At 51.8% G+C, this 24,109-nt stretch overlaps 9 protein-coding genes across 9 annotated transcripts; 3 read left to right on the forward strand and 6 right to left on the reverse strand.

The window, feature by feature from the left end:
- Positions 1–971: 971 nt before the first annotated feature.
- Positions 972–1,535, reverse strand: ABOM_001237 (V-type ATPase assembly factor PKR1; the record flags this gene model as incomplete). The annotated part of the gene is made up of 1 exon (XM_022528367.1): positions 972–1,535. One exon carries the CDS (start codon positions 1,533–1,535, stop codon positions 972–974), a length of 564 nt encoding a protein of 187 aa, XP_022393827.1.
- A 2,121-nt stretch (positions 1,536–3,656) lies between these two features.
- ABOM_001238 (sugar porter family MFS transporter) lies at positions 3,657–5,565 on the forward strand (the record flags this gene model as incomplete). The annotated part of the gene is made up of 5 exons (XM_022528368.1): positions 3,657–4,188; positions 4,249–4,721; positions 4,787–5,132; positions 5,187–5,263; positions 5,323–5,565. The coding sequence occupies 5 exons, from the start codon at positions 3,657–3,659 to the stop codon at positions 5,563–5,565; spliced, it is 1,671 nt and encodes a 556-aa protein (XP_022393849.1).
- A 682-nt stretch (positions 5,566–6,247) lies between these two features.
- Positions 6,248–8,945, forward strand: ABOM_001239 (anaphase promoting complex subunit 2; the record flags this gene model as incomplete). Its single annotated transcript, XM_022528369.1, has 2 exons — positions 6,248–6,583; positions 6,663–8,945. The coding sequence occupies 2 exons, from the start codon at positions 6,248–6,250 to the stop codon at positions 8,943–8,945; spliced, it is 2,619 nt and encodes an 872-aa protein (XP_022393848.1).
- Positions 8,946–9,104: 159 nt separating this feature from the next.
- On the reverse strand, positions 9,105–10,434 carry ABOM_001240 (TauD/TfdA family dioxygenase; the record flags this gene model as incomplete). The annotated part of the gene is made up of 4 exons (XM_022528370.1): positions 9,105–9,468; positions 9,524–9,784; positions 9,842–10,107; positions 10,159–10,434. 4 exons carry the CDS (start codon positions 10,432–10,434, stop codon positions 9,105–9,107), a joined length of 1,167 nt encoding a protein of 388 aa, XP_022393754.1.
- A 1,520-nt stretch (positions 10,435–11,954) lies between these two features.
- Positions 11,955–13,505, forward strand: ABOM_001241 (transferase family protein; the record flags this gene model as incomplete). The annotated part of the gene is made up of 1 exon (XM_022528371.1): positions 11,955–13,505. One exon carries the CDS (start codon positions 11,955–11,957, stop codon positions 13,503–13,505), a length of 1,551 nt encoding a protein of 516 aa, XP_022393755.1.
- A 1,018-nt stretch (positions 13,506–14,523) lies between these two features.
- ABOM_001242 (FAD-dependent oxidoreductase) lies at positions 14,524–15,885 on the reverse strand (the record flags this gene model as incomplete). The annotated part of the gene is made up of 3 exons (XM_022528372.1): positions 14,524–14,884; positions 14,968–15,343; positions 15,402–15,885. The coding sequence occupies 3 exons, from the start codon at positions 15,883–15,885 to the stop codon at positions 14,524–14,526; spliced, it is 1,221 nt and encodes a 406-aa protein (XP_022393753.1).
- A 662-nt stretch (positions 15,886–16,547) lies between these two features.
- Positions 16,548–18,582, reverse strand: ABOM_001243 (DUF4246 domain-containing protein; the record flags this gene model as incomplete). The annotated part of the gene is made up of 5 exons (XM_022528373.1): positions 16,548–17,150; positions 17,202–18,176; positions 18,229–18,307; positions 18,364–18,437; positions 18,514–18,582. 5 exons carry the CDS (start codon positions 18,580–18,582, stop codon positions 16,548–16,550), a joined length of 1,800 nt encoding a protein of 599 aa, XP_022393694.1.
- Positions 18,583–20,322: 1,740 nt separating this feature from the next.
- On the reverse strand, positions 20,323–20,815 carry ABOM_001244 (hscarg dehydrogenase; the record flags this gene model as incomplete). Its single annotated transcript, XM_022528374.1, has 2 exons — positions 20,323–20,726; positions 20,794–20,815. The coding sequence occupies 2 exons, from the start codon at positions 20,813–20,815 to the stop codon at positions 20,323–20,325; spliced, it is 426 nt and encodes a 141-aa protein (XP_022393756.1).
- Positions 20,816–21,472: 657 nt separating this feature from the next.
- On the reverse strand, positions 21,473–23,347 carry ABOM_001245 (MDR family MFS transporter; the record flags this gene model as incomplete). Its single annotated transcript, XM_022528375.1, has 2 exons — positions 21,473–23,044; positions 23,174–23,347. 2 exons carry the CDS (start codon positions 23,345–23,347, stop codon positions 21,473–21,475), a joined length of 1,746 nt encoding a protein of 581 aa, XP_022393799.1.
- Between the last annotated feature and the right edge of the window lie 762 nt (positions 23,348–24,109).

Raw genomic sequence — 24,109 nt, forward strand, 5'->3', positions numbered from 1 at the left:
CACCAAACCAGCCCCCAGGAACCGTCTGCACCGGTGGCACAGGCCAAAACAACTACAAAGGCCTCTGCAACTTCTGCTGCCACTATGGCTACTGCCCGCCGGGGCCGTGCACCTGCAACGCATACGGCGCCCCAGTGCCAACACCACCATCAAGAGGCCAGAGAGGCGTGCCCGCAGACGGGCTCGACGACTCCTACAAAGGACTGTGCAGCTTCGCTTGCGATCGCGGATACTGTCCACAAGGAGCGTGCAAACTCGCCTGATAAAAAAAGATTCGAGGGTGGATTCTGCTGGGAATCGGTGATGAATGAATTGATTTCGTTCACTATATTCTGGATGCACTGACGTATACGGGAGATTGTCAGCTGGTAGGAACATTCATTTCTTTTTGTTTTGTTTTCTCTCTCTTTCTTTTTTTCTTTTTATGTTTTCCGGGAGCGTTGGAGACGCTCGGAATTTGGTGATGGTTGATTTTTCCTGGGTGCTGCTCGCTGGTCGTGTGCTGCGGAAAACGGAATCCAGGGGGTGTGCTTTTATAAGTTTGGACCTCCTGTTCACAGGTATTTTTTTTGTATGTAGTTTGACCTTCATTTATAAAATACGGGTTCTTTTGCTGTGGCTGTTCTGTGCGTTTCGTACGGCTGCTATGAGTCTGCTATGAGTGATGTTCATGTTTACAGGAGATGGACGCAGAAATTGATGATCTGTCATTGATATTCTCTTCGGACAGGCATAACGAACGTAAGTAAGTCTCGGAGCGAGCTATTATGGTCAAATCCATTTACCAAAGGTGTATAAGCAGAGTCGTCATCTATGGGGTATCTGTCGGTACACGCAAACCAAAATGCACGTCGATCAAATAGTTATATCAACTGATACGGAAGTATCTTTAAGGGTGCTCGGCCTGAGAGCGGCACTCGAGCAACTGCAAGACAGGCCTCCCAAATCTCTTATCCAAACAGAATTTATGGCTAAGCAGTGGCTTTGTCATCCACCTTTTCCCATTCACTATCTGTGCTCACATAGCCGGAGCTCTCTCCGCTCATGCTAGGCCGTTTCCGAATCCCTCCTTGCTGCTCCGGCGGTTGAAGAGTAGCCGCCGTAGTGGCAGCAGTGGTGGTGGTGGTGGACGGCGGGGCGGCAGCGGACACCGCAGAGATTTTACGCTCCATCAGGCTCTCGGTTTCAGTGTCACTGTCTGTGCTATCCAGCGCTCCCGGTGTTTTCCGACTAGCTTCCGATTTCCTCTTGTCATCGTCGTCTTCCTCGGTGAGCAGTTCCTTCGACTGCGTCTTCTCCTTCTCCGCCTCTTGTGCCTGCACCGCTACCAATTCCTGAGCAAACCAGTTGATCGACCACCATAGTGACGCGGAGAGGACGGAGAGGACGACGAAGTGGATGCTGTAGGTCGCGAGGAGGAGCAGGAAGAGCACCAGCTGGAGAGCGGCGAAAGTGGCGTTGGCCGCGACGAGCAGAGTGGGAGTGGGACCCGGGGTAAAGATGCTAGCCCAAAGATCCTCCACAAACGATACCATAATTTCTGATGAAGCTCCGGGCCGGGTGGTTACTTGCGGGGAAAGGGAGACGGATTCCGTGTCTGAGACAGGGGTCTGCACTGTGGAATGACGTTGAGTCGGAAAATGGAATCCGCGGGGGGGTGGCTTTTTCGACTGCTGCACGACTGTCAGTGATGCAAACGCAAAATGCGGTCGGGTCGGGATGCCATCTGCCAAGCTGCACGGGTTTTCACAGACCAGTTTTCAAGTCGGACGCGCTGAATCAAGGGCGCCGTCTGGGTTTGGTGAAGGGAGAACGTTCAGGACGCTTGTGTCTCCGAGAAGTCGGCGGGTAGCCGAAGCTGAGCGGTCGGAAATTGAAATGCGAGATGTGGAGCAGGACAAGGCCGGAAAACTGGAGCCAGCCCCAAGTTGGTCCAGGGAGCTAGAATCAGTGGTCCTTCCCCGTGGGGATTATTTCACGACTAGAGAGTGGAGGAGAGAAGACGTGGAGTAGAAGCACGTATGGATTCAGTTGTGGTTGGCGATGTTGACGGTTTTGTAAGGGAAACGAAAGGAAGAAAAGAAGAAAAGACGAAGAGGAAGATAAGGCACGTCATACAACAGAGGGGCAGAGCAGAACGACAACCGTAAACCTCAGGCAGTCAGGCCGTCAGGTAGGATATGATACATGATCGGACGCTATTCCACGTCCGGTCAGGCATCACCCGTGATCGATTCGATACTAAACATCGCCAAATCGCATGATAAGGCCAAATGATTTGATTCTCCCCCTTCGGGCACCCAAACGATTGATTCGTGTTCCTAGCTCTTTGGCGCTGCTCAATTTTTCGGCTACGTAGAAGAGTAGTGCGGGAATTCTCGGTTCCCTCTTCTCCCCTATACTGAATGATTATTCTTGTCTTGGTTTCCCAACTAGAGTCAATCAACGTTTGCCCTAAGTACGTCGTGTTACTCTATCGCTTCTCTCTCCAGTCGAATGGCGTATACGGACGACGTCCGGTCGGCTTTCGAAATGCCCTCGTTCAGTTGCCGTCTCTTAATGCAACTCTAAATACGATCACCCGCCAATCCTTTCCCCCGCAATCCCGTAGTAAGCCGCCTGCCATGATTTGATGAGATCCCGAGGTCTACATTGGTGACCCCCCACGAGAGGGATGATTGGACCCATGGACTCTCTCCTCCTTGCCGTGAATGATGACATCTTGAACAAACTGGGCGACTCCTGTACGCGGCGTGTCCTTGTCTTGGGTCTCACTAGCTGGCGGGGGGATCCATGTCGGCGCATATTCCACGTTGCGGTGGAGGAGATTCGATTCTGGACATGCTCGCGGAAGATTCCTTTCGCGGCGCTCGTGATTTGCTGTTTGCCTAAACCGGCGGAGGGCGGCATTCGGCACGTGCCCCTGTGGCATCACGGGTCGTATCAAGGACCAAAGGAAAGGCAGGGTTAGTAGACAGCATATTCGACGTCGAACATGACTTCGACCCTGCACAAACTCATGTAGAACTTTCTACCACACATCGACGCTCGAAGGGGATACTAGAAGAATGATTCCAGGGCCAACAATGGTTTTCTATCCTCTTCTATCGCCGTATCTGCCCGTTCCACCAACTGGGAATGAATTTCTACCGGCTTCCAACAATGCAGGCCCACTATCAAAAGTTCTCCCCCAAAGCTAGCCGGGAACTTTCTCTATGTAGTTTAGCCGAAGTCTGTCTGGGCTCCCAATCGACGGCCCACTCTCGTAACGGCTTCCTATTCGGCCGTCCGGCGGATCGTCCTTCAATCCAGACAGCTAAGACGGGGTAGGGTTATTTTCTTCTTTGCTTTTCTGTCTCATGGATCTGGAAGCTATCCGACCGACCTGCGAATCAGGACTGCAGCTCGGCCTTTGGCTTTTCCTATTCTCTGGTTGGCTGCTGGCCTCAAGTACTAGTAATTCGTATGGGTGGGCAACCCTAGTTACCCTACCATGTTATCTATATAAATCGTCCGGTAGCTCCTGAATTTCCCGTCCTCCCCTGTGCTACAGTACGGCGAATTGTACACTTCACCAGGTTAAACCCCTGCCATTGCCTATCCATACTTCTCCATACCCATTCCACTTCTACCTCCCCTTCCTATAGCCGGTAGGCATGGCGTCCGAGGGACCGGTGCAGACGAAGGATACCCTCGATGGAAAATCCGATATCCAGGGATTCTCTCACCATGCAGAGGACATCTTGAATGATAGGGAGCCCTATGGCCCTCCGGGCCTTGCGGGCCTAGTCGCCAACCCATTCGTCTTGATGTGCGCTGCTTGTTCGACCCTCGGAGGTCTATTGTTCGGTTATGACCAAGGTGTCGTGTCGGTCATCCTAGTTATGGACCAATTCCTAGAGCGGTTCCCGGAAGTGTCCCCTGACTCGTCGGGTTCGGGTTTCTGGAAGGGTCTGATGACAGCAATGATTGAGCTGGGTGCCTTGTTGGGCGCTCTGAACCAGGGTTGGATCGCCGATAAGATCTCCAGACGTTACTCTATCATTGTTGCGGTTATTATCTTTATCATTGGCTCTGCCCTTCAAACCGGCGCAGTCGACTACGCGATGTTGACGGTGGCCCGGTTGATCGGAGGTGTGGGTATCGGTATGCTATCGATGGTTGCCCCATTGTATATTTCTGAAATCAGTATGTCCAAATGTCGATCTCTAGTCAAGAGGGTGCGGTGCTAATCGGTACTCATTCCAGGTCCTCCCGAGTGTCGAGGTACTCTCTTGGTGCTGGAAGAATTCTGCATTGTTCTCGGAATCGTCATCGCTTACTGGATTACCTATGGTACCAGATTCATGGCTGGAGAGTGGTCCTGGAGACTTCCCTTCCTGCTGCAGATGGTCCCCGGCTTTGTTCTCATTGGCGGTGTCATGGTTCTTCCGTTCTCCCCCAGATGGTTGGCCTCCAAGGACCGGTATGAGGAAGCGCTCGAGAGTCTCTCAAAACTGCGGCGGCTGCCTACTACCGATAAGCGTGTCCGTCAGGAATTCCTGGACATCCAAGCAGAAGTGCGCTTCCACCAAGAAATGAATGCGGAGAAGCACCCTCATCTCCAGGGTGGTGGGCTCAAGGATGCTTTCCTTCTCGAGATGGCATCTTGGGCGGATTGTTTCAAGCCCGGCTGTTGGAAGAGAACCCACGTTGGTGTTGGACTCATGTTTTTCCAACAGGTCAGTACCAAACACCCCCCCCAACCTACTTTTCTCGGCCTTCGTGACTAATGTTCAAACTGTAGTTTGTCGGTATCAACGCGTTAATCTACTACAGTCCGACTCTCTTCGGAACCATGGGCCTGGACTACGATATGCAGCTTTTGATGTCCGGAATCCTCAACGTCACACAACTTGTCGGAGTAATCACAACTGTGTGGACGATGGACAGCTTTGGCCGACGCCCGCTACTTCTCTCCGGCGCGTTGATCATGACCATCAGCCATGTGATCATCGCCGTCCTCGTCGGTCTCTACTCGGACAACTGGCCCGCACACCGGCCGCAGGGCTGGGCTTCTGTCGCTTTGCTGCTGCTATACATGATTGCATTTGGCGCCAGCTGGGGCCCAGTCGGCTGGGCCATGCCTTCTGGTGAGTATCCGCCAGCTCTAATTCAAAAGAATCTGTAGCCTAACCGATGTACAGAGGTATTCCCATCATCTCTCCGTGCCAAGGGTGTAGCGCTCTCAACATGCTCCAACTGGCTCAACAACTTCATCATAGTGAGTATCCACCGCGCCATCCACCTCCAGATGCCATAGTTACTAACAAGAACACTCAGGGTCTGATCACACCTCCCCTTGTCCAAAACACCGGATTCGGCGCCTACACATTCTTCGCCGTATTCTGTCTACTAGCCTTCTTCTGGACGTTCTTCTTCGTTCCCGAGACCAAGGGTCGCACGCTCGAGCAGATGGACCACGTGTTTAAGGATAACTCGAGCGAAGCCGAAGAGGCCCGCCGTCATGCTATTGAGGTGGAGCTGCTTCGTGCCGAAGCGGAGAGACACGCCATGGAAGCTTGAGCTTGAGCCGTGAGACTCGATATCTGGGTCCGTTGTTGTGTGTGTTGATCTCTCCGCTCGTTGTTGGCTTCGGCATGCTGGGGTCCCAGGTGGGCTCTTATTTCGCTTCGTATTATTGTATATCAGATGTTTTGTAGATAGGCTTTTAACGAGATTATGATTCATGCAATTTTGTCTATTCTAATGATGATACTAGGAGATACTATTCCCGATATTAAAAGTAATCAAATTCCGGAAATGCGTAGTCAAGTTCCTTGTCGTCGTCAAGATCACTGTCTTTCCCTATTTATAGCTGATTGAAAACATAGTTGGTTGTATATATAATGAATGCGACCCGAGCTCAATGGCCCAGACTGAACTCACATTGACGTGGTATGAATATCTTACGCAGTGGCATCCATATACGCGTATGGCAGAGAAATAAATTCTATAACCTCTCGCCACCATCCCCTGAATTCTAAAACCCATTCATACTTAGGGTAAACGGTCCTATTATACAGACATTGACCTCAGTATCGCCCTTTCCTAAATAGGACTAGTACATCAGCTTATCGATAAGCCATACCCCGCTGAGTCATCAACGCGTGAACGCAGGCGCGAAAAGCAGCCAAATCAATCGCAGCCAAACAAGCGACCAACAACGGCGATGCCTTAAAAAGCGAGGGGCGGAGGAAACGACGACATGGCGACTACCTTACCCAACCGGCGACGTATCTTCGCGACTGTTTTCCCACCCGTCCAGCTAGACGATGCGAAGCCCAGACCAACGGCCCGAGATGCGGAGCAAGCGACGGGGGAGCGGGCATGGCTGGTAGCGACGAAGTTCTTGTCCATCCCGGACCAGGGGTTCCGCGGGATTGAGAACTATGTGCCCAAGGCGCCGGGCAGGGAGCTGAACGATGCGTTGGCGTATTTGGCGGCCGGGGCTGCGGATCGAGAGGAGTGGAGTATCTATGAATGGTATGGGAGTGAGATGCGGAGACACTTTTATAGGAATTTCAAGGTTGGGCTTGTCAAGGTGGGTGTTTGGTTCCTTGCATTGTGGATGTGATGGGGATGTTTGTTGCTAAGTGGGTGTGCTATTTTTCTTCTTCTAGCTTCTGGATCAGCCGAATGGGCTACGCAAAATCGTTTATTGTCTGCAGTTGATACGGAAGATCTACTTTGCGCCTTTGATGGAGTACCTCCTCCCGCTGCTGGGTGTGGTGGAGCAGGAGAAGGTGTTTGTCCAGCGGCGGAGGGGCTTTCACTTGATGATTGCTTACACTCTACCGTGGCAGCGTGTCTCGCCATTGCTTACGAGAGAGTTGATGACACATGCTGTTACGATACTGGGGATTGATACACTGGAGGAGGAGGAGGACGACGACAGCGCTGTTGAGGAGGATGAGGATAGCATGGAGGTCGACCGACGGCACTCCGTTTCATACCAGGCTTGGCGGGATGAGCCCTCTGCAGAGGTTCGCATGCAGATGATGACCGAAGGCGAGGATACGCGCGTTACTGCTGCCCGTGAACGACTACTGTCGCTCTTCAATGACCTTGAGCTTGTCGGACTGGGCGGGGTCAGGGCTCAGAAGGTCTTCGCGAGTGTGATGAATACCATGATGACGGAGTTTATTCGGGCTGCGTATTCCGGGCAGTGGGAGGGGCCATCGAAAGTCTCACAACACCTCCGACACTGGGTAGAAAATGTTTATGCTCGGCTGGCTGTGCAGGTCTTAGCCATCATCAATGTGCCCGAGTCTGGAACCAAAGAGGCTGACCGTCTGGACGTGAAACTCAGCGACGTGGAAAAGTGGCAGGAAATTGGCCTTTCTCGACTGGGGGCACTTCGGACCGGGGAACTATTTGATATTATAGTCGAGTGGCCGGCGAGTAGTGGTGCGATTGATGATTTGCGTCATTTTACGGCACACCCAGCAGGACGATTCCAGGCGACGCACTCTTTCTCCGCTGTGTTGGATCACCGTCTTTTGCACCCGGGCGCTTCAACGGTTGAGATATTGCAGGTCTATATATCGATTATCCGCGCATTCAACCTGTTAGACCCGAAGGGTGTCCTTCTGGATCGGATCGCTCGACCCATTCGCAGGTATCTTCGAGATCGACCTGACACAGTGAAGGTGATCGTCGGGGGTCTTATGGCCGACCCTGCCGATGCCCACGGTCAGACGGGCTCTGGAGACACATTGGTTGAATTGTCCGCAGAATTGACCAAGGCACACCAAACTTCTATGAGGAGTGACCGAGGAGAGCTGGATTGGGATGATATGAACTGGATGCCCGATCCGGTCGACGCAGCACCTGACTACCGGAAATCGAAGACCTCGGACGTCATTGGTAGCTTGATCAGTTTGTTCGATTCGAAGGAGGCCTTTGTGAAGGAGATGCAGAGAATGCTCGCAGACCGGCTGCTCCAAAGGCGAACGGACTTTGATCAGGAGATGTCGGTGCTGGAACTCCTCAAGCTTCGCTTTGGTGACAATGCTTTGCAGGCTTGTGAGGTCATGATGCGGGATATCTTTGATTCGCGGCGGGTCGATGCAGTGGTGAGAAACGACCAGGACCTAACCAGGAAACCTGCAGCGTCTACGCCGAGCTCGAACGACGAAGACATCCCCGAGCTGCATGCCAAGATCTTGTCCCACTTCTTCTGGCCCGAAATCCAAGAGCAGGACTTCAACGTGCCGGAGGAAATTGCAGAGTTGCAGCAGCGTTATGCGGACGGATTCGCGTCGCTCAAGCAGTCCCGTAAGCTAACCTGGCTGAATGGTCTGGGACAAGTCACGATCGAGCTGGATCTCGAGGACCGAGTGTTTGTGGACGAAGTATCCACTTGGCAGGCGACCGTCATCTATGCATTCAACTCGCCGTCCGGCGATACGATTAGCAAGAGCGCCAATGAATTGGCAGAGGAATTGGACATGTCGGTGGTGTTGGTGCGCAGCGCATGTTTGTTCTGGGTCAGCAAACGCATCCTGGCCGAGGTGCAGCGAGACACGTTCCGTGTGCTGGAGGTTCTACCGAATGAGGAGGACGAGGCTGTCGGAGGCACTGGCGTATCAGCCACGGACGATAACGCAGGCGATGCATCGGCGGACAGTGCAGCAGCAGCCGAAGCGGCGGCGGCGGCCGCAGCGAAAGAATCTGCAGAGGCGGCGGCGATGGAGAAGATGAACTTGTACTGGCAGTTTATCATGGGCATGTTGACCAACCAAGGTGCCATGCCGCTGCAACGCATTGTGATGATGCTGAAGATCGCCGTCCCGGGCGGGTTTCCGTTCAGCAACGAAGAACTACGGGAGTTTCTGGCGGGGATGGTGGCCAAGGGAAAGCTCGAGATCGTCAGCGGAGGCAACTACAAGATCGTCCAATAATTCCATGGCATACGACTTATGACTAATGATGTATAGATTATAATGGTCGTTACTAATTAAACATGGTATTGAGCTAGAAAAGTGGCAAGGCTAAAGCGTACAGACATTACGTTAAAACAACACATATCCACATCATTGGCATGTAACCCAAGGACGGAATTACTCCGCATCCAACGGGGCGACGGGGGCCTGATCGTCGACTTGAATGCCACCTCTCTTCTTCTCGTTACTATCCCAGAAGGGCAGCTTCCAGCCCCCTTCGTGCTCGGGCGTCGCCAACCACAGACGCATCAGATGTCTGCGAGGGGCTGGGGGCGCATGATCCTTGTACGCGGTACGTGCGTGCAGAACGTGCGAGTTAGACAGGAATTGGATGTCGCCGACCTCCAGGATCATGTGCAGTGAGAGGCGGTTGCAGGTGGCCTCGAGGACTTCCAGCGCCTCGACCTGGGCAGCGGAGAGCGGAGGGACGATGCCTGCTTCGGAGAAGCGGGAGAGAGAGCGGACGTAATACGGATCCCACCTGCGCGCCCCGTTAGCATCCGTTCTGGTGGGAGAAAACACGGGGGAGAACATACTTGGTGTAAACGCGGGCATTGTCGCCCCGCTCCAGGTAGATCACGCTGGTGCGAATGTACTCCTCCTCACCTTTGCTGGTCTCGCCCTTGCGGTCAAAGTACCAGATGGGCTCCGTGAGGGTCTTTAGCACGTCCGGGCGCTCCTGGGCGAGCGTGTTGTAGACATGGTGGGACGAAACAATGTCGGACTCGCCCCCTTCGAGAGCACGAGCGATGCACAGCAGACCGACGATATCGGAGTCGTCCGAGTGGAAGAATTGTCTGCTCCCTATCAGCACCACCATCTCTACCAGCACCGGGGAAACCCGAATAACATACCTCGCATTGGTCCGGTAGATGCGCACGGAGTCAATCTGGGTGGCATCCTCCCCCAGATCCTTTACATGACCCAAGACATGGCCACGGCTGTTCTGACTGACAAAATAACCCAGGTACGTGCCCAGACCCATGTAGGCGACGGCCGACTTGTGGTTCCCCCATTCCTGGACGGGGAAACCCTTGAAGAGAATGAAGCCCTTGCCATCGACGAGGTCTGCCCGCAGTTCGGTGAGGCGCTTGGCGAGGTTCGGAAGGGGGAAGTTGCTCTATACCCTATTAGCCTGTGTACCATCGCATGCATGATCTCCCACACCCACCTTAGAAATGCCAGTCAAGGGAATCTTGTTGGCCAGGAATTGATCGGCGGTCGCGCTCAACTCAGCGATCTCCTCCGGCGTAAACCGATGCGTCCACTTCTCGGGGGCATCGCGATACTCCTCGGCCTTCCAAACGGTCGGACCGGAGATTTCCTCGGGGAACTGGTCAAAGGGCTTGATATGATCGTACAGCGGCGCATGCTGGCCGGTAGTCTTCAGCCCATCGGGGAAGACATCCAGGGGAAGAGTCACGGGAGCTTGCGTCAGGGCGGCCATCTCTCGACAATTGAATCGCAGAGAGAAAAGATATAGTCACAAATAAACAAGAATAAGAATCCCAAAACCACTGATGGAAAGGACAATCTTCAATGGGTCAACCCTATACACTTTCTAAACTTAACAACAACAACACCACCCAGTCCGACGCAGCCAGCTCCCTTATATACCCCTCCCCCCCCTCTCTCGATCCTAGTAGCTACCCCTCCTCTCCGCGATAATCTCGCATACTCTGGACAAGGTTTCCGATACTTGCCAGCAACATTTTCCATGCAGAATCCGACCATGCAAGAGGTGGATCACATGGCGTGCTGGCCAGGCTGAAACTTCCTATAGGACGTGGACGCCGACGCGCGCGGGCCGTGATTGGGGCGCGCGGATGGCGCAATCAACGCCCCCGGATGTTGTGATGCGGATCTTTGGCTTGGCTGCGTTGGTCCGGCAATTCGGCTCGTTCCAGGTACGTGAGTATCGTGTCTATCTGGTCTGGTTTTTGCGTCGGGGGATTCATCTGGCTCTGATTTGTTGGGGGGTTGAGGTTGCATTCGGTGGTTTGGGCTGGTTTGGTCTGGTTCCTGGTTGGGGAGTTTGGGTGGTGGTGGGTTTGTGTTGTTTCTGTTAGCAATGGCATTTTTCATAGAATTGGGAAGCAGTGTTCTTATGTTGGTTGGGTTTATTTATCATAGGTGGAAGTGTGTGATTGATGACTGTGGTATACGGAGTATGAATAATGCTGACAATTGATCGTTAGCTAGGGCAAAAGAGAAGCAGTGACTACTCTACTCTGTCTATACAAAGGTGTCTGATTCGGTGCCTGAGGCTAGAAGGGATATAGAACGGGTGTGGAATGTACTAGCCTTGGGGATATTAATTAACTTAACGTCTCGCTAGTATTTTACTTAATACTCTGTATACTGTAAGCTAGTTATTATATGACTAGAGGGTATTACCTAACTGGAGATCCAGTGTAACTATCTTTATGATGCTGGATACGTGACCAACGCTAACCTAAGACCCCTAGACTTGGTAGTGTAAACGACACATCTATTAATGGAACAGCAGAAGACATTACGAATCCAAGGTTAGGACAGTTAATACACTGGGAACTATGGGGGATGTCTTAATTAGCGTGTGGTCTACTGTGGAATAGTGTCAGTATCGCTCTCTAGTCTATATTAACTCTAATCCAGTAATCTAATCAGCTCAGTATCGGCGACTCCCGTCGCTTCACCACTTGATCTACCGGTCTCCCACTGGCACTGGAACCCTTTCAACCAGCTAAACCTGAGTCAATCTCAATGTATCTAAATTGCAATCACGATTCGACTTCGTGCGTTATTCGCTGGAGTTGTTCTGTGGTCTCGTTTCCTGGAGGTGACTCATTTCGCGTCATTTCGGATCATCCCAAATTAAATCATGAAAACGAAGACTAGCTTCAGATACGAGCCTGGTTTGGGAATTAAAAGTAGAGGCAACAGCCACTGTTGAAACCATGGCTCCAGGACAATATCAGCAACAAGATGGATTCACCAACACGCCTCTTCCCCTCGTCCCATGCCCACCAGCCGGCCTCTGTTTCTCTCTCGATTCTGGATGCCACCGTCGTCCGTTTCGCCCCGACCGGCGCAATCTGGTTCTTCGATGACTTGGGCTCGGAGGAGACCACATTCCTACACAATCTCCAAGCCTCTCTGATTCAAACACTCGACCACTTCCCCCAATGGGCCGGTCAGTTGCAATGGGTCCCATTTCAGCCGGGGCGAACCCACCGGCCCATGATCACGTACAATTCGGCGTCGGATCCAGGTGTCGAATGGTCCGTCGTGCGGCTTGCTCAGTCCATCGCCAGTTTTGCTCCCACGGCTTCAGAACGCGCCCGCAATGGGTTCTGGACCGGCGATGCTTTCACGCAAAATACATTCCTCTCCCCGACCCAGTTAGCTCTGGGTAACCTCTGCGACTACGAGGGCCTGCCCGCCGTGACGATACAAGTCACTCTGTTCGCGGGGGGAGGGTTTGCGATCGGCATGAAAGTGGCCCATTGCCTCGCAGACGCACAAGCCCTAATGGTCTTCACGCAGCAATGGGCCGCAGCCTGTCGCGGATTCCATGGCCACACCGTCCTTCCCATGGACGACCCGGTCTTCGAGCCATCCATGCTCGATTCCAAAGCCAGCGGCGACACCAACACCCCAAACCCCGACCCAACCCTCATCGCAGCAGCCCGTACTCTCCCCCTCCACCGCTACGACTGGTGGAAAACATCCGACCCAGACTACCCAGCGATCATGGTCCCCAACACCGAGAACTCCAAACCGTCCCCGGAGTACCTCACCAACGCCACCCTCTCCCCGTCCACCCCAGCCCCCTGGGCCACCTGGGACTTCTCCAAACCAGTCAGCTACACCCAGCTCCATTTCACCGGCCGCGAGCTCGACCATCTCCGGCAACTAGCCCGCACGCAACTCGGGCCCCAGCATGGCCCCATCTCCCGCCTAGACGCCCTCCTCGCGCACATCTGGACGCTCATCAACCAAGCCCGCGGCTACAACCAGTCCTCGGACCAAGTCTATCTGAACCTCAGCTTGGGCGCTCGCACGCGCGTCTCGCCGCCCCTCCCGGATACGTTCATCGGGTCGCCGATTTTCATCACGCACGCCTGCGCTTCCGGTGAGGAGGTATGCGCGTCGAGCGTGGGGGAGAACGCATCCCGGATCCGACAAACCATCCAGCAGTTCACGCCGGAGAAGCTGGGCGCGATGCTGTATGATGCGGGAAGGGAGGTTGCGCCGCAGCGCCTGTGGCAGGCGTTTATGGGCAAGAAGCATACGCTGATCACGTCCTGGTTGCGGCTGGGGGTGTATGACGTGGATTTTGATGGACACGGCCAGAGGCCGAGATACGTCCATGCCATCATGCCGGAGATGGATGGCTGTGTGCAGGTCATGGATGCCGGGGTGGACGATAGGGGGGTCGATTTGGCGGTTTATTTGGATGCGGAGGTGCTGGGGAGGGTGTTGGAGAGGAGGGTTCCTCTGGATGTGAAGGATGAGCAGTGTGGGTATTTATAATGCTGTGTATTTTGATGTCCAATGGTTTGTGAGTTATGCGAATGTCATACATGCAGTGGCAGTAGAAGATACGGGCTAGGGTTGGCTAGCTTCTTGGGGACCAAATACCAGCAATTGTTTGTATATAATCAGTTCAGGGCACATTAATTGGATTGGACCTTGGTTAATGAGTTCGGCTTCCACCTCACCTACCTGCTGAATGGACACAGTATAGTTATTGTCTGCCTCGAAGCTTCATATCACTCTTCCACGGTGACTTGGTTTGGAGGAGAGTTGGAAAACATGCGACGCCCGGAGGAGTGTACCTTCTTGTCCAGACAGGCCAAGGTATGGGGTTAGGGCTGCATAGTTAACAGCAAGTACATACATTCTATCATGGATGTGCATATATCGGTGGATTCGGAGATATCGGGGATGGACGGGTGTGTCGTGTCGGTGGTCAAAAGTCCCAACATTGATTGATCGCCAGGGTGGGCAATGCATTATTGGACGCGGTCACACCATGTCGAAGACAACATCCCTAGTATTACTTAGGTACGTACTGGCTGTGGCTGGCACGGTAGGGTTATCAGAGGCGCGCCACGACATGAACATATCATATATTGAATCTCGCTCAACTATCCACACAAATGTTTAGTATCTACCCGTCTACTACCTCTAAAGTGTATTGTCGTTGACTACTTGTAATCATTGCCCGAGTCTTACGGGTTTGGTGGTACTGGTTCTGTCTTGCTGGAATGTCTGCGCACTTGACTACTTGTTGCATGGAGATCTGGAGCTATGATTGTCCTTATCTTGAGCAAGCTGTGGGAATGGTGAGAACATTGTCTCTTGATGTTATATTCTTGGGGCTGAGAGGGGTTGGTTTGGTATAGTGTTTGTGTTCGCTTTCCTTGTATTGGAGTCTGGTGACCTCTATATATCTGAATGGCTGCTGTGTAGAGGCCATGGAAGAGGCAAAAGTAACTCGAACTTCGATGCCGAGGACGATGAAACAGTGCTAACCAGCCACTGCAGATCACTGCGCGGCCTTGATAGCCTCAAAGACACCATTATAACCACAGTTATAATCCAGATTGGCTATTCTTTCCTCCAGTGTGATATCCTTCGCCTGGACACGAGTATCCTGCAGGACTCTCGCAGTACGCGGCCGACGGATACTATAGACCTGGTCCAGAACCGCCTCAATATCCGCACGAGACATACCCGGGCGCAACAGGCGCAGAGCATCAGCATCTTCCAACGCCATATTGGCCCCCTGGCCCTGCATTGGGGTCATTGCATGAGCCGCGTCTCCTATAAGAATTGCGCGTCCGCGGTTCCAGTTGGGCAGAGGGTCCATATCCTGGAGCTCCCAGACCTTCACCTCAGTAGCGATTCTAAATAACGTCAGCCCTGACTACACAGCTGACAATATAGAAGAAGAAGAAGAAGAAGAAGAAGAAGAAGAGGAAGTACACACCCCAGAATCTTCCGCATGGGCTCATAGTAGTCGTCGAACGTCTCGATCATTTCCCGTCGGTTGCCATCCGCGTACCAGGATTCCAGGACATTTCCCCTGTTCTCCCGAGTGGGAAAGAGACACGCTAGGTTCATGTACTCGGAGTTCCGGATCGCATATGCTGCAATCATGCGGTTACTCCCATCAAGGGCCTGGAGAGCGCAGATCCGGCCGTCGGCGGTTTTGGGATCCCACCATGCGGGCAGATAGCCAAGCGTGTCTTTAACGGCCTCGGCAGAGACCGCCACGCGATAGCAGGTCATCCCGTTCTTCTTCACCTGGTGGGCATCGGAACCCACGACGCGGCGACGGAGACGTGAGTGCACGCCATCGGCGACTGCAAAGGGGGTGTCAGCAGGTTCGGGCAGAATATCCCCGGGTTGGATAGCGCGTACTAACAACTATATCGGCACCTATAACTGAGCCGTCTTCTAGCGTGATACTGGCCTCCTCCGGGTCGATGTCAACGACATTGGTGTTGAAAATCACTTGTGCTGGCTTGCCCTGGATGCCGAGGTCTTCAGAAGGAGCGGTGGCCAGTAGCAAGAGCTCGTCACGGAAGTCCGACCGCTTCATAGACAGGGTGTCTGCCCCATACTTCCCTTTGAAGTCGATGGGAAAGTCCTGTAGCTGGTTGCCGTTCCTATCAAGCGCGCGGTAGCCATAGCACGGCACGGCGCCGACGCGGGCTCGATCGAATCCCATCGTTTGGAGAATCTTGACGCCGTTGGAGAACAGACATATGCCCTGTCCACCGGTGGCTGTGTCCGCGCCACCGCGCTCGTACACAGTGACATCGTGATGCTCCCGGAGGATCCTCGCAGCTGCTAGGCCCGCTAGGCCAGAGCCGACTATTATAACTCGAAGCTTTGCTGCCATTGGTTTGGATGGTTGTTAGACTTGCGCCGGTCGAGCTGGTGGAGAATGTGAATTTGGGGACTGTGGTATCAATCAGTCTCTTTCATCTGGCTTCATATGCTGCCCTTTATACGACGACTCGCGGGGCAATAGTCAAAGCGTGGTCGCTCTCGCTGTATCTCCGATAGCCCCGACACGGAATCCAATCATTTGCTGGCGGTGAACCCTAATGTATAAGCAATCTAAGTCAGTACACCTTCACCGTTCTAGTAATTATTGGAGGAAAATCTTGTTTTCTAAGCCATAGATTATTTAGAGTGGAGCGGGTTCGCATCCCCAGCGATCATATCCAGGCCGTCCGAATCTTCTAGTTACAAGTTTCGACCGAGGCGTCGGTGTTTTGCTCGGTGATATTGGGATCGCAGTAGGCCGATATGAGCGAGGGTTTAGGTGCGACCACTCCAGCTCGCTAATCATTGAGAGCAAGGGTCAGGATCATTTCGGTGTAGTAGAGTAAAACATCAATTACGTTAACTATACACTGATAAGATATATGAGGTAAGACCTACTTGCACATGGAACGGGCTTTGTAGTTAGATATCGTGCGACATGCACAAAAACAAGGAGATAATTAATAGTAGACATGCGGAACATTTGCCCAGATAATTTCAAACACATAACCCCTAATGCTCACAAAGCGAGAAGTCACCTGTTTCGAATTTCTGGTTCTGCTCACTCGCTGTCGCACTTCTTTCTTGCATGAGCTCCTTCCTATACTCTTTCGCTTCTTCAAGAGTGACGGATGGATAGAGGATATCCTCGCTCACCATCTCCTTAATCTCTACCGGTAATCTCCGAGACAGCATCTCAGTAACGAGTTCTCGCTTCTCTTTCCCCCAGTCCTCCTGCTGGGGCGGAATGTTGGCTGAAGATATGATCCGCATATTAGGATCCACGAGGAACAAGGCCAAGATTTTGCGGTGACCTGGTTTGGACCGATCGGTCAATGAGAACGGGGAGACTCGGTGCTGGAGGATGTTGGGGAACGTAAGGAGCCGGCCTTCTTGGCAAACCACGCTGCCGAGGTTTTGAGTGATCTGCGTCTCGTCGCGAGAGCTGACATCGGGGCTGAAGCCATAGACCTGTTGTAGGAATTCATGGCGGTCCTGCTCATAGGACACTTCTGATATCTCGTCCTTATTTGCACGTTGACGGAAAGCAAGCGTACTTTGGGTGATATTCTCACTGTCATAGTAGTAGATGGCCGTGGCGCAGATGCGTTCATTCTGACGAGTGTTAGCACGAAACGTTGGCATGGAATGGAATGATGAGCATACTAGTTGTCCTTCAACATGCCAGGTGCCGCCTTCATACTCCGGCTTCTCCGGGGTCAGTTCAATGTTAGCCAGCTTCACAATGACCTGCAGCCCTGATTCATGGAACTTTTCCCATAGGTCTATTTCTGGGGTGGTGTTAAGAGGTGTGAACTTCCCTGGCTCGGGGAGTAGTATTTGTTGTGAGTTTTGCCACTCCTGATACTTCTGATCATATTCCTCGTCGTTAGTATAGTCGTCAAAATTCGGCTCCGGTATAGACGTTGGGCGATATTCAACGTTATCATAGACTATACGTGAATGGCGTTGCCTCACGTAAGTCAAAGTTCTGTTCCAGAGAGGAATTGTTCGTGCGATGATCTTCTCCACCGCCTGGTAGAGATCTCGATGTTCAGATGGATGGACACTGTTGATGTATGAATCAATGCGACATTCACCATTCTGACCAATGAACTTCACGTCGCAGGGAAGCCATTGGAACTTTCGGCTGAATGGTCTCAGCGCGTCATTTTCCCACCTCCGCCATCCGTACGCCCTCTCTCCATACCCAGCAATCTTCGCTTCTTCTTCTGGGGGAACTGGAAGTAAGTCTCCCTGTCCTACACTGCCAAGACAGTCATCAAGACTGATGACTCTGTCCGGAAGGATACGCGTCCGGCCATAAACCACAGGGAAGAGAGAGGGATGGACCAAGTCAACCACCTTCATATCAGACCCAGGGTGATAGTCTTTCTGCTCCTCTGGAACCTGTTCAAAAGGGGCCACTGCATCTTTTAACGCTTGTTTCAGGTCCTCGGGAATGGCAGTGTCAGATTTCACCACACCAGCGTCATACGCCCGGAACAAACCCGTTTTCTGGAAATCGTCTACTTTCCACTGAAGCTCTTTAATGATGTAATCCATCATTTTGGGGGTTACATCCTCGCCGCTTTGAGCGATCTCTTCCCGCCATTTGGAAGTGATGGCTTCGTCGAACACCTGGGCCGCCGTGTGAGTACTAGTAGGTGGCATTGCGGGACGAGATGCATACCTTTCTATCCCATTCGGGTTTGTCGGTAATAGTATTCATGACACGCATCATCAATATCTCCCTGTGTACATTGACACGGCTAAATGCGCGTCAGTAAACCTGGCCCATTGCGCGGGATACCTTGCGGAGCCTTACTCAACCGAACCGTACTCAATGTCACCATAGTCCAAGGCATTGGGAAAGAGTGTACGCTTGAATCTCTCGCCACTCTAAGAACAAAGACTCGGTGAGCTATACTCCAAACCATGTATCTCGATGATACAGGGGTGCGATGGTGGTACTGACATCTGGTCTATAATTCAGGGGTAAATTATAGCCTGGTAGTTGGAAACGATTTGGGAGCTCGGCCGGCATTGTGCGGAGCTTAATTGCTTAATATAGGAGACTGGGTATAGGAGTATGATAGATGTTCCTGATCTGATATTGTGTAGATTTATAGCGCACGGTGGGGATCGGCAGCGGGGGTCGAGCGATCCGCATGGCGGCGAACTTCCAGGCAGATCGCAGGCATCAACTCGACGCTATTCCTTTTGCGGGAGGGGGCCCCACCCTTACCTAGTTCTGCCTGGCAGATGCCTGATTCCCGTTCCACGTCGCCCTCTAATTCATCATTTAGCCATGACGACAGGAAATCGCCTTTCCTCTTCATAGTCGCCAGGGTGCTTAACAACAGAAGCCTGATAAGTCCACAGATTCGTGCCCAGTACCACCAGTAAACCGGTCCGACGGCTACTTCGTCACCGAGCCGAGTTTCTGAAGGGGCCTCTGGGGGTGCAGGGACCTTTCAGTGGAGCCCCGCCAGCATAATTGTGCAACTCTCGCAGTACTAGTATTACCCCTTTTGACTATTGCTGCCCTAAGTGTTGCAAGGGCTTTGGGGGCTCGACGCCACCACCGACAAGCCGTTTGAGCAAGTTGCAGCGAGGGCCTCCCTTCTGACGCTAAGAAAGGTGCCCTGTTCCCTTCCTTTAGTGTGGAATCCTTTGTTCTGACCTGTAGCACCCCTGTGGGGCCTTGTGAAGTGAGCTTTCTTTGTGTGTAAGGATATCCACTACGTACCAGGGGGCGGCACGTACCGGATCCACCGCATATATTCGTTGCGTGACAACCGTCGCCTCAACGTAGAGCATATAAGCTAGTAGGCTAAAGATCTATTCCGCTTTGGATGGTACAGGAGTGAGGATGATCAGGCTGGGCAATTATCACGCCCAGTTAAGCAGGAAGCGAAACATTAGGGCTGTGCAACTGGTTCGCTTGCATTTCGGTGGGTGGGTCATATGTGCCCGCTTTTGACAGGGATTTCTTAGACACGAACAACGCCGTAGAGGTCTCTTCGATGGTTCGAGCCAGTAGCTGGTCTCTTTGCCGCTTGAAAGTCGATTTGCCCAGTTATAGTGGTGGTACGTTGCAGGATATCTATGGTATACAGAACGACGGCAGTACGTTTAGTGTAGGCGCGCTGATCGTCTCAGTACAAAGCTGAATCAAAAGGGGTTGAAGGCTGTTTCAAAGGGACTACATAGCGAAGCTCTATATGATATACTCTACGTGTTTGAAGAGTTAGAGAAATAAGTCTCCATTTCCTCCATCACGTTGCGAATTTGCTCGCCAAGGTGTATGTCGATGATGGATCGCCACCTTTTCTGATGTATAGATTTCACATCGCTGAGATTGGCCCCATTCGAAATTCAAAGCCTTGCGATTCCATTCCGAAGACAATCTCCCCCAAGGCATTCTGCCATCTGTTCTATATGCAAAATTGAACAGGTTTTGCTCAGGGTACTTGTTGACCTAGCGTCCTAGGGTACGCTATTCTATGAGGCTAAAAGGGCGAGCCATGCTTGATTTCATTCAATCAAGCACACCCTAGGCCGACATTTATACAACTTTCCTTGATGCGGCTCATTGGCCTAACAGTCGTCATGATAGTTTTGAAGCTAGGTAAAAGGAGGAGCATGAAACGACCGATGAGAGACTGTATTTAGGGACATTATATGGAATAACGTCCGCCTAGCATTAACTAGTAAGATGAATTCCAAGGGTATCAGTGAAGAACAGGCACCCATATTCACTTGGAGTTGCCTTCATCGCATATTAGATTTGCGCCTTGGCCTCGACCGGGGTGACTTGGGTGTACTTGCCGCCAGAGATCTCGCTAACTGGTGGCAGAGTGCCGAAGATAATGTACTCTGCACCTTTCTCAATGGTGACGTCAGCAATTGTTTTAGCACTTTGATACTCTGTTTCCAGCCCATCCGGGTCAGGGGTAGGCGTTGTCATGGCGAAGATGGTGTGCGCGTCGTTCAGAGCTTCCTTCAGGGAGAATTGGCTGAGCACGTCACCCTGGACAACCTCGACCTTCTCCTTGAGCTGTTGAGCCTTCTCTGAATCGACGTTCCGGGTTATAGCACGGATCCTATACTGCTGTGAAAGCTCTGGGTCGTTCAACACATAGTCGATCACTGAACCGCCATGTAGGCCAGTTGCACCAAAAACGGCTAAGGTTTCAAGACATATTTGACGTTGGGTCGGGCGTGATACGTTCTCAAACGTAATCTGAGATACTTTGAAGCCTAACTATATCCATGTTGAATGACTATCATACTCTTCGTCTTATACTATCCGTGACTACACAGAGAAGTCATTATATCAGGCTTATGGACGAATCCGTCTCACCTTGGCTTATGAATCGCCAGCTAAAGCTGATAGATGGGATACAGCGTGGAGGGCTGCTGATGCAAAAGTCTTACCACCAGCTACCAGTCAGGATTCCCTAGACTTGTCAGCTACCGTACTGAGTTGAAACCATACTCTAAGCTATTTACCACCTTTATTTAACTTCGTTTAGCTGCTAAAGTCAATTTTATTACTCGCTAATGAGGTCAGGGGTGGCCCCAGGGGCAATTTACTGACCAGGAGGTGAGAAACGAGTAATTTTGATTGATCTCGACCTTATGCGAGTGAAGTATTCGTATCGCCACGCCGGCCCTTTAAAAATTGGTCAAGTCCATGAGAGAACCAACCTACTTATGACTGGGGTCCGGCAGTCCGCTTGTTATATACCGAGTAAGTACCCCCCCAAGTAGAGTTTCAAGACAGTCATATACATTTAGTTGGGATGTAGTTACGGTAAAGGAGTTATGAGTGGTAGTCAGGCGGAAGCATGAACTGCTGGGCACGAGTTCCCCCGCAATTTTAATCATTGTAGTTGAACTAGATCGTATTATCCCCGTGTCATGAAACTTCAAGGCTCATCTATCTCGGCCACATCTGTGTCTGATGGCCTCTTCTCCTTTCGAGCTGGACGAGGTTGATTCTTCCAATTCCTCAAGCCCAGTATGCCCACCAGAAATGCCATGCCTGAGGATGCAATGCAAATTGCCATCACGCTCTTGATGCCTTCCATGTATGCCATGATAATGCCGCCAACATCCTCATAATTGAAGGTCGCTCTGATCTCCGTGGCGCCTGTTTGAACCACTATTTGGGGGTCTATCTTAGGGGCGGTAGTGGCTAAAGTGCTGGCAATTGTGTTGACAAATGCGGCTTGCGCTGCTGTATTGAAGGTGGTGGCTCCGATATTTTGGAAAACTGCACTCATTTCAGTGATTGTACTTTCGTGATACGAGGCAACACCTGGTGCAACATTTCGGGGGCAGAAGCTAGACTCACATAAAATAATGGCGGTGATAGATGACATGTCTTGAGGGGAAGCACTACTTTGAGCAATGATAATCGGAAGCTGGAATGACATGCCCCAGCCTACTCCTCCTATAATCTGGTACCCAATCCATGGTCCTGCATTAGTAGTAGGCTCGAGCGTGTAGAGGAGTCCGGAAGCGATAGTTGCAAGGGCTGCTCCGACGATTTGCAGAGGCACGGGAATACCAGTAGCGGAAACGAAGATCCCAGCGGAGAGCATGGCCAAGGTAGTGGAGATAACCAGTGGAAGACTATCAACACCGGACATAATGGCACTGGTACCATGGACGCCCTGGAAGTATACCGGTAAGTAGTAAATGACGACGAAGTATGGCGCGGCTAGAAAGAATATGAACAGAGCGCTAATCCCCACGGGACCCTGGCATATCAGTCTGGGTATAATCAATGCTAGCTCGCCTTGTAAGACCTCCCAGGCGCAGAAGACGATTAGGATAAGGATCCAGCCGACGATCAACCCAACGACTTCATGATTGCTCCACGGCATGGTCTGCCCACCGTATTGAAGCGCCAACATGTAGCTTACGAGCGCACCCATAACCAGAACACAGCCGACAGGGTCCATTGCCAATATCTTCTCCTTCCAGCTAGCTTTGACTGGCTGAGCACGAGCGGGAACGTGAAGAAAGAATAAAATGATCAAGACCACAATGCCGCCTATAGGAAGATTGATATAGAAGCACCAACGCCAGGACACACGGTCTGAGAAAGCTCCCCCGATAAGCGGTCCGAGAACGGCCGCCACCCCGTACGCCATTCCTACGGCGCCTGTAAACCTGGCTCGAACTCGAGGTTCGATGGTAAAGGCAATTATTGTGTATACGCCCGTTAAATTCCCTGCAGCGCCTAATCCCGCAATTGCACGACCGAGGATCAGAGCAGTCGAATTGGGCGCCACACCGCATATCAGGCTTCCCACTTCAAAAGTGGTAATAGCCACAAGGAAGGTCGATTTCAGAGGGAAGTACTTGTAGGCTTTGCCCCACGCCGACTGAGAGCCACCACTGGTCAACCAAAACACGGCGCTATACCACGAGACCTTGTTGAGACCGTGGAATTCGTCGGTGATTTTCGGGATAGCCGTAGCTAAAATGGACTAGATATGCAGTCGAAGATGCGACGCCTATTAGCCAGACTACCTCGTGTGACCCTTCGTTAAATGGGGTCAGATTCGGGCTCACAGTCAGGCGCTGTGTTGGGACAGTATACTCGCTTGCTTACTTACCATGTCTAAAGCACTCAAGAAATCGCTGATCAGCAACGCAGTAAATACCAGACTTAGTCGTACTCCATGAGCATAATCATCATCGTCCAACTGCTGCGTGGGACCTTGCACAGTTACAGCTTCCGAATCGGAGTTTCCTCTTTCGCCCCCATCAGGGCTAAGACGAGGGCTCATGGCTTCCTCCCCATGATTTTTCCCGACTGCTGAATGACTTCTCCTTGGCATGAGAGCAGTATTGTTGGTGTTCTCTTGGTTCTTGGTGGTGGTGGTGGTGGTCTAAACGCTAGACTGAAGACGTCAGGCCGAGCTCTCAATCCACTGCATATACCTGAGTGTATGAAAGTCGAGCCTCACACACGTCTGCTATAGTGGAAGCCGAAAATTAGGAGAGGATAGATGCCTTGCCGCATATTTTGAATGAACGGATTCAACCCTAACAAGGGGTGGTGGAATGCAGGAGGTCTGTTGTGGCTGGCTTTGACCCACCAGACAGCCTTAATTTGTCTCTCCTGTCTCTCTCCTATTTTCTTACCTTTCTTTTGTTTTATTGTTCTTCTATTTATTCTTCGATATCAGCAAAATGAGACACTCTGGTCCCCTAACTCCCTCTGGTAGTAATCACCGAGGTGATTGTGCACTCGTGGTCATAATTTCACCTCTAGACTTTCTTTGGAAGGATATTTAGTAATTGTTACATGTGTGATCATTGATACCAACCCAGCTTATCCTCTCCCGGTCTCTGTTGACGTTGCTAAGTATATTGTTTCAGTTTCATTGGTATCTGCCGATCTTGTAATCATTATCATCCCTATAGTGATTGCAATCTACCCTCTACCGATGTAAGGAGGTGCCCTGTGAGGAATCGATGCCCCCCTGATGCAAGAATACAGTTATACAATAAGAACATAATAGGTTCCCGGGTTCGTATCGTGGGCT

This window comes from Aspergillus bombycis, assembly GCF_001792695.1.
Source record: "Aspergillus bombycis strain NRRL26010 chromosome Unknown contig00005, whole genome shotgun sequence".
Classification (NCBI taxonomy): Eukaryota; Fungi; Ascomycota; class Eurotiomycetes; order Eurotiales; family Aspergillaceae; genus Aspergillus; species Aspergillus bombycis.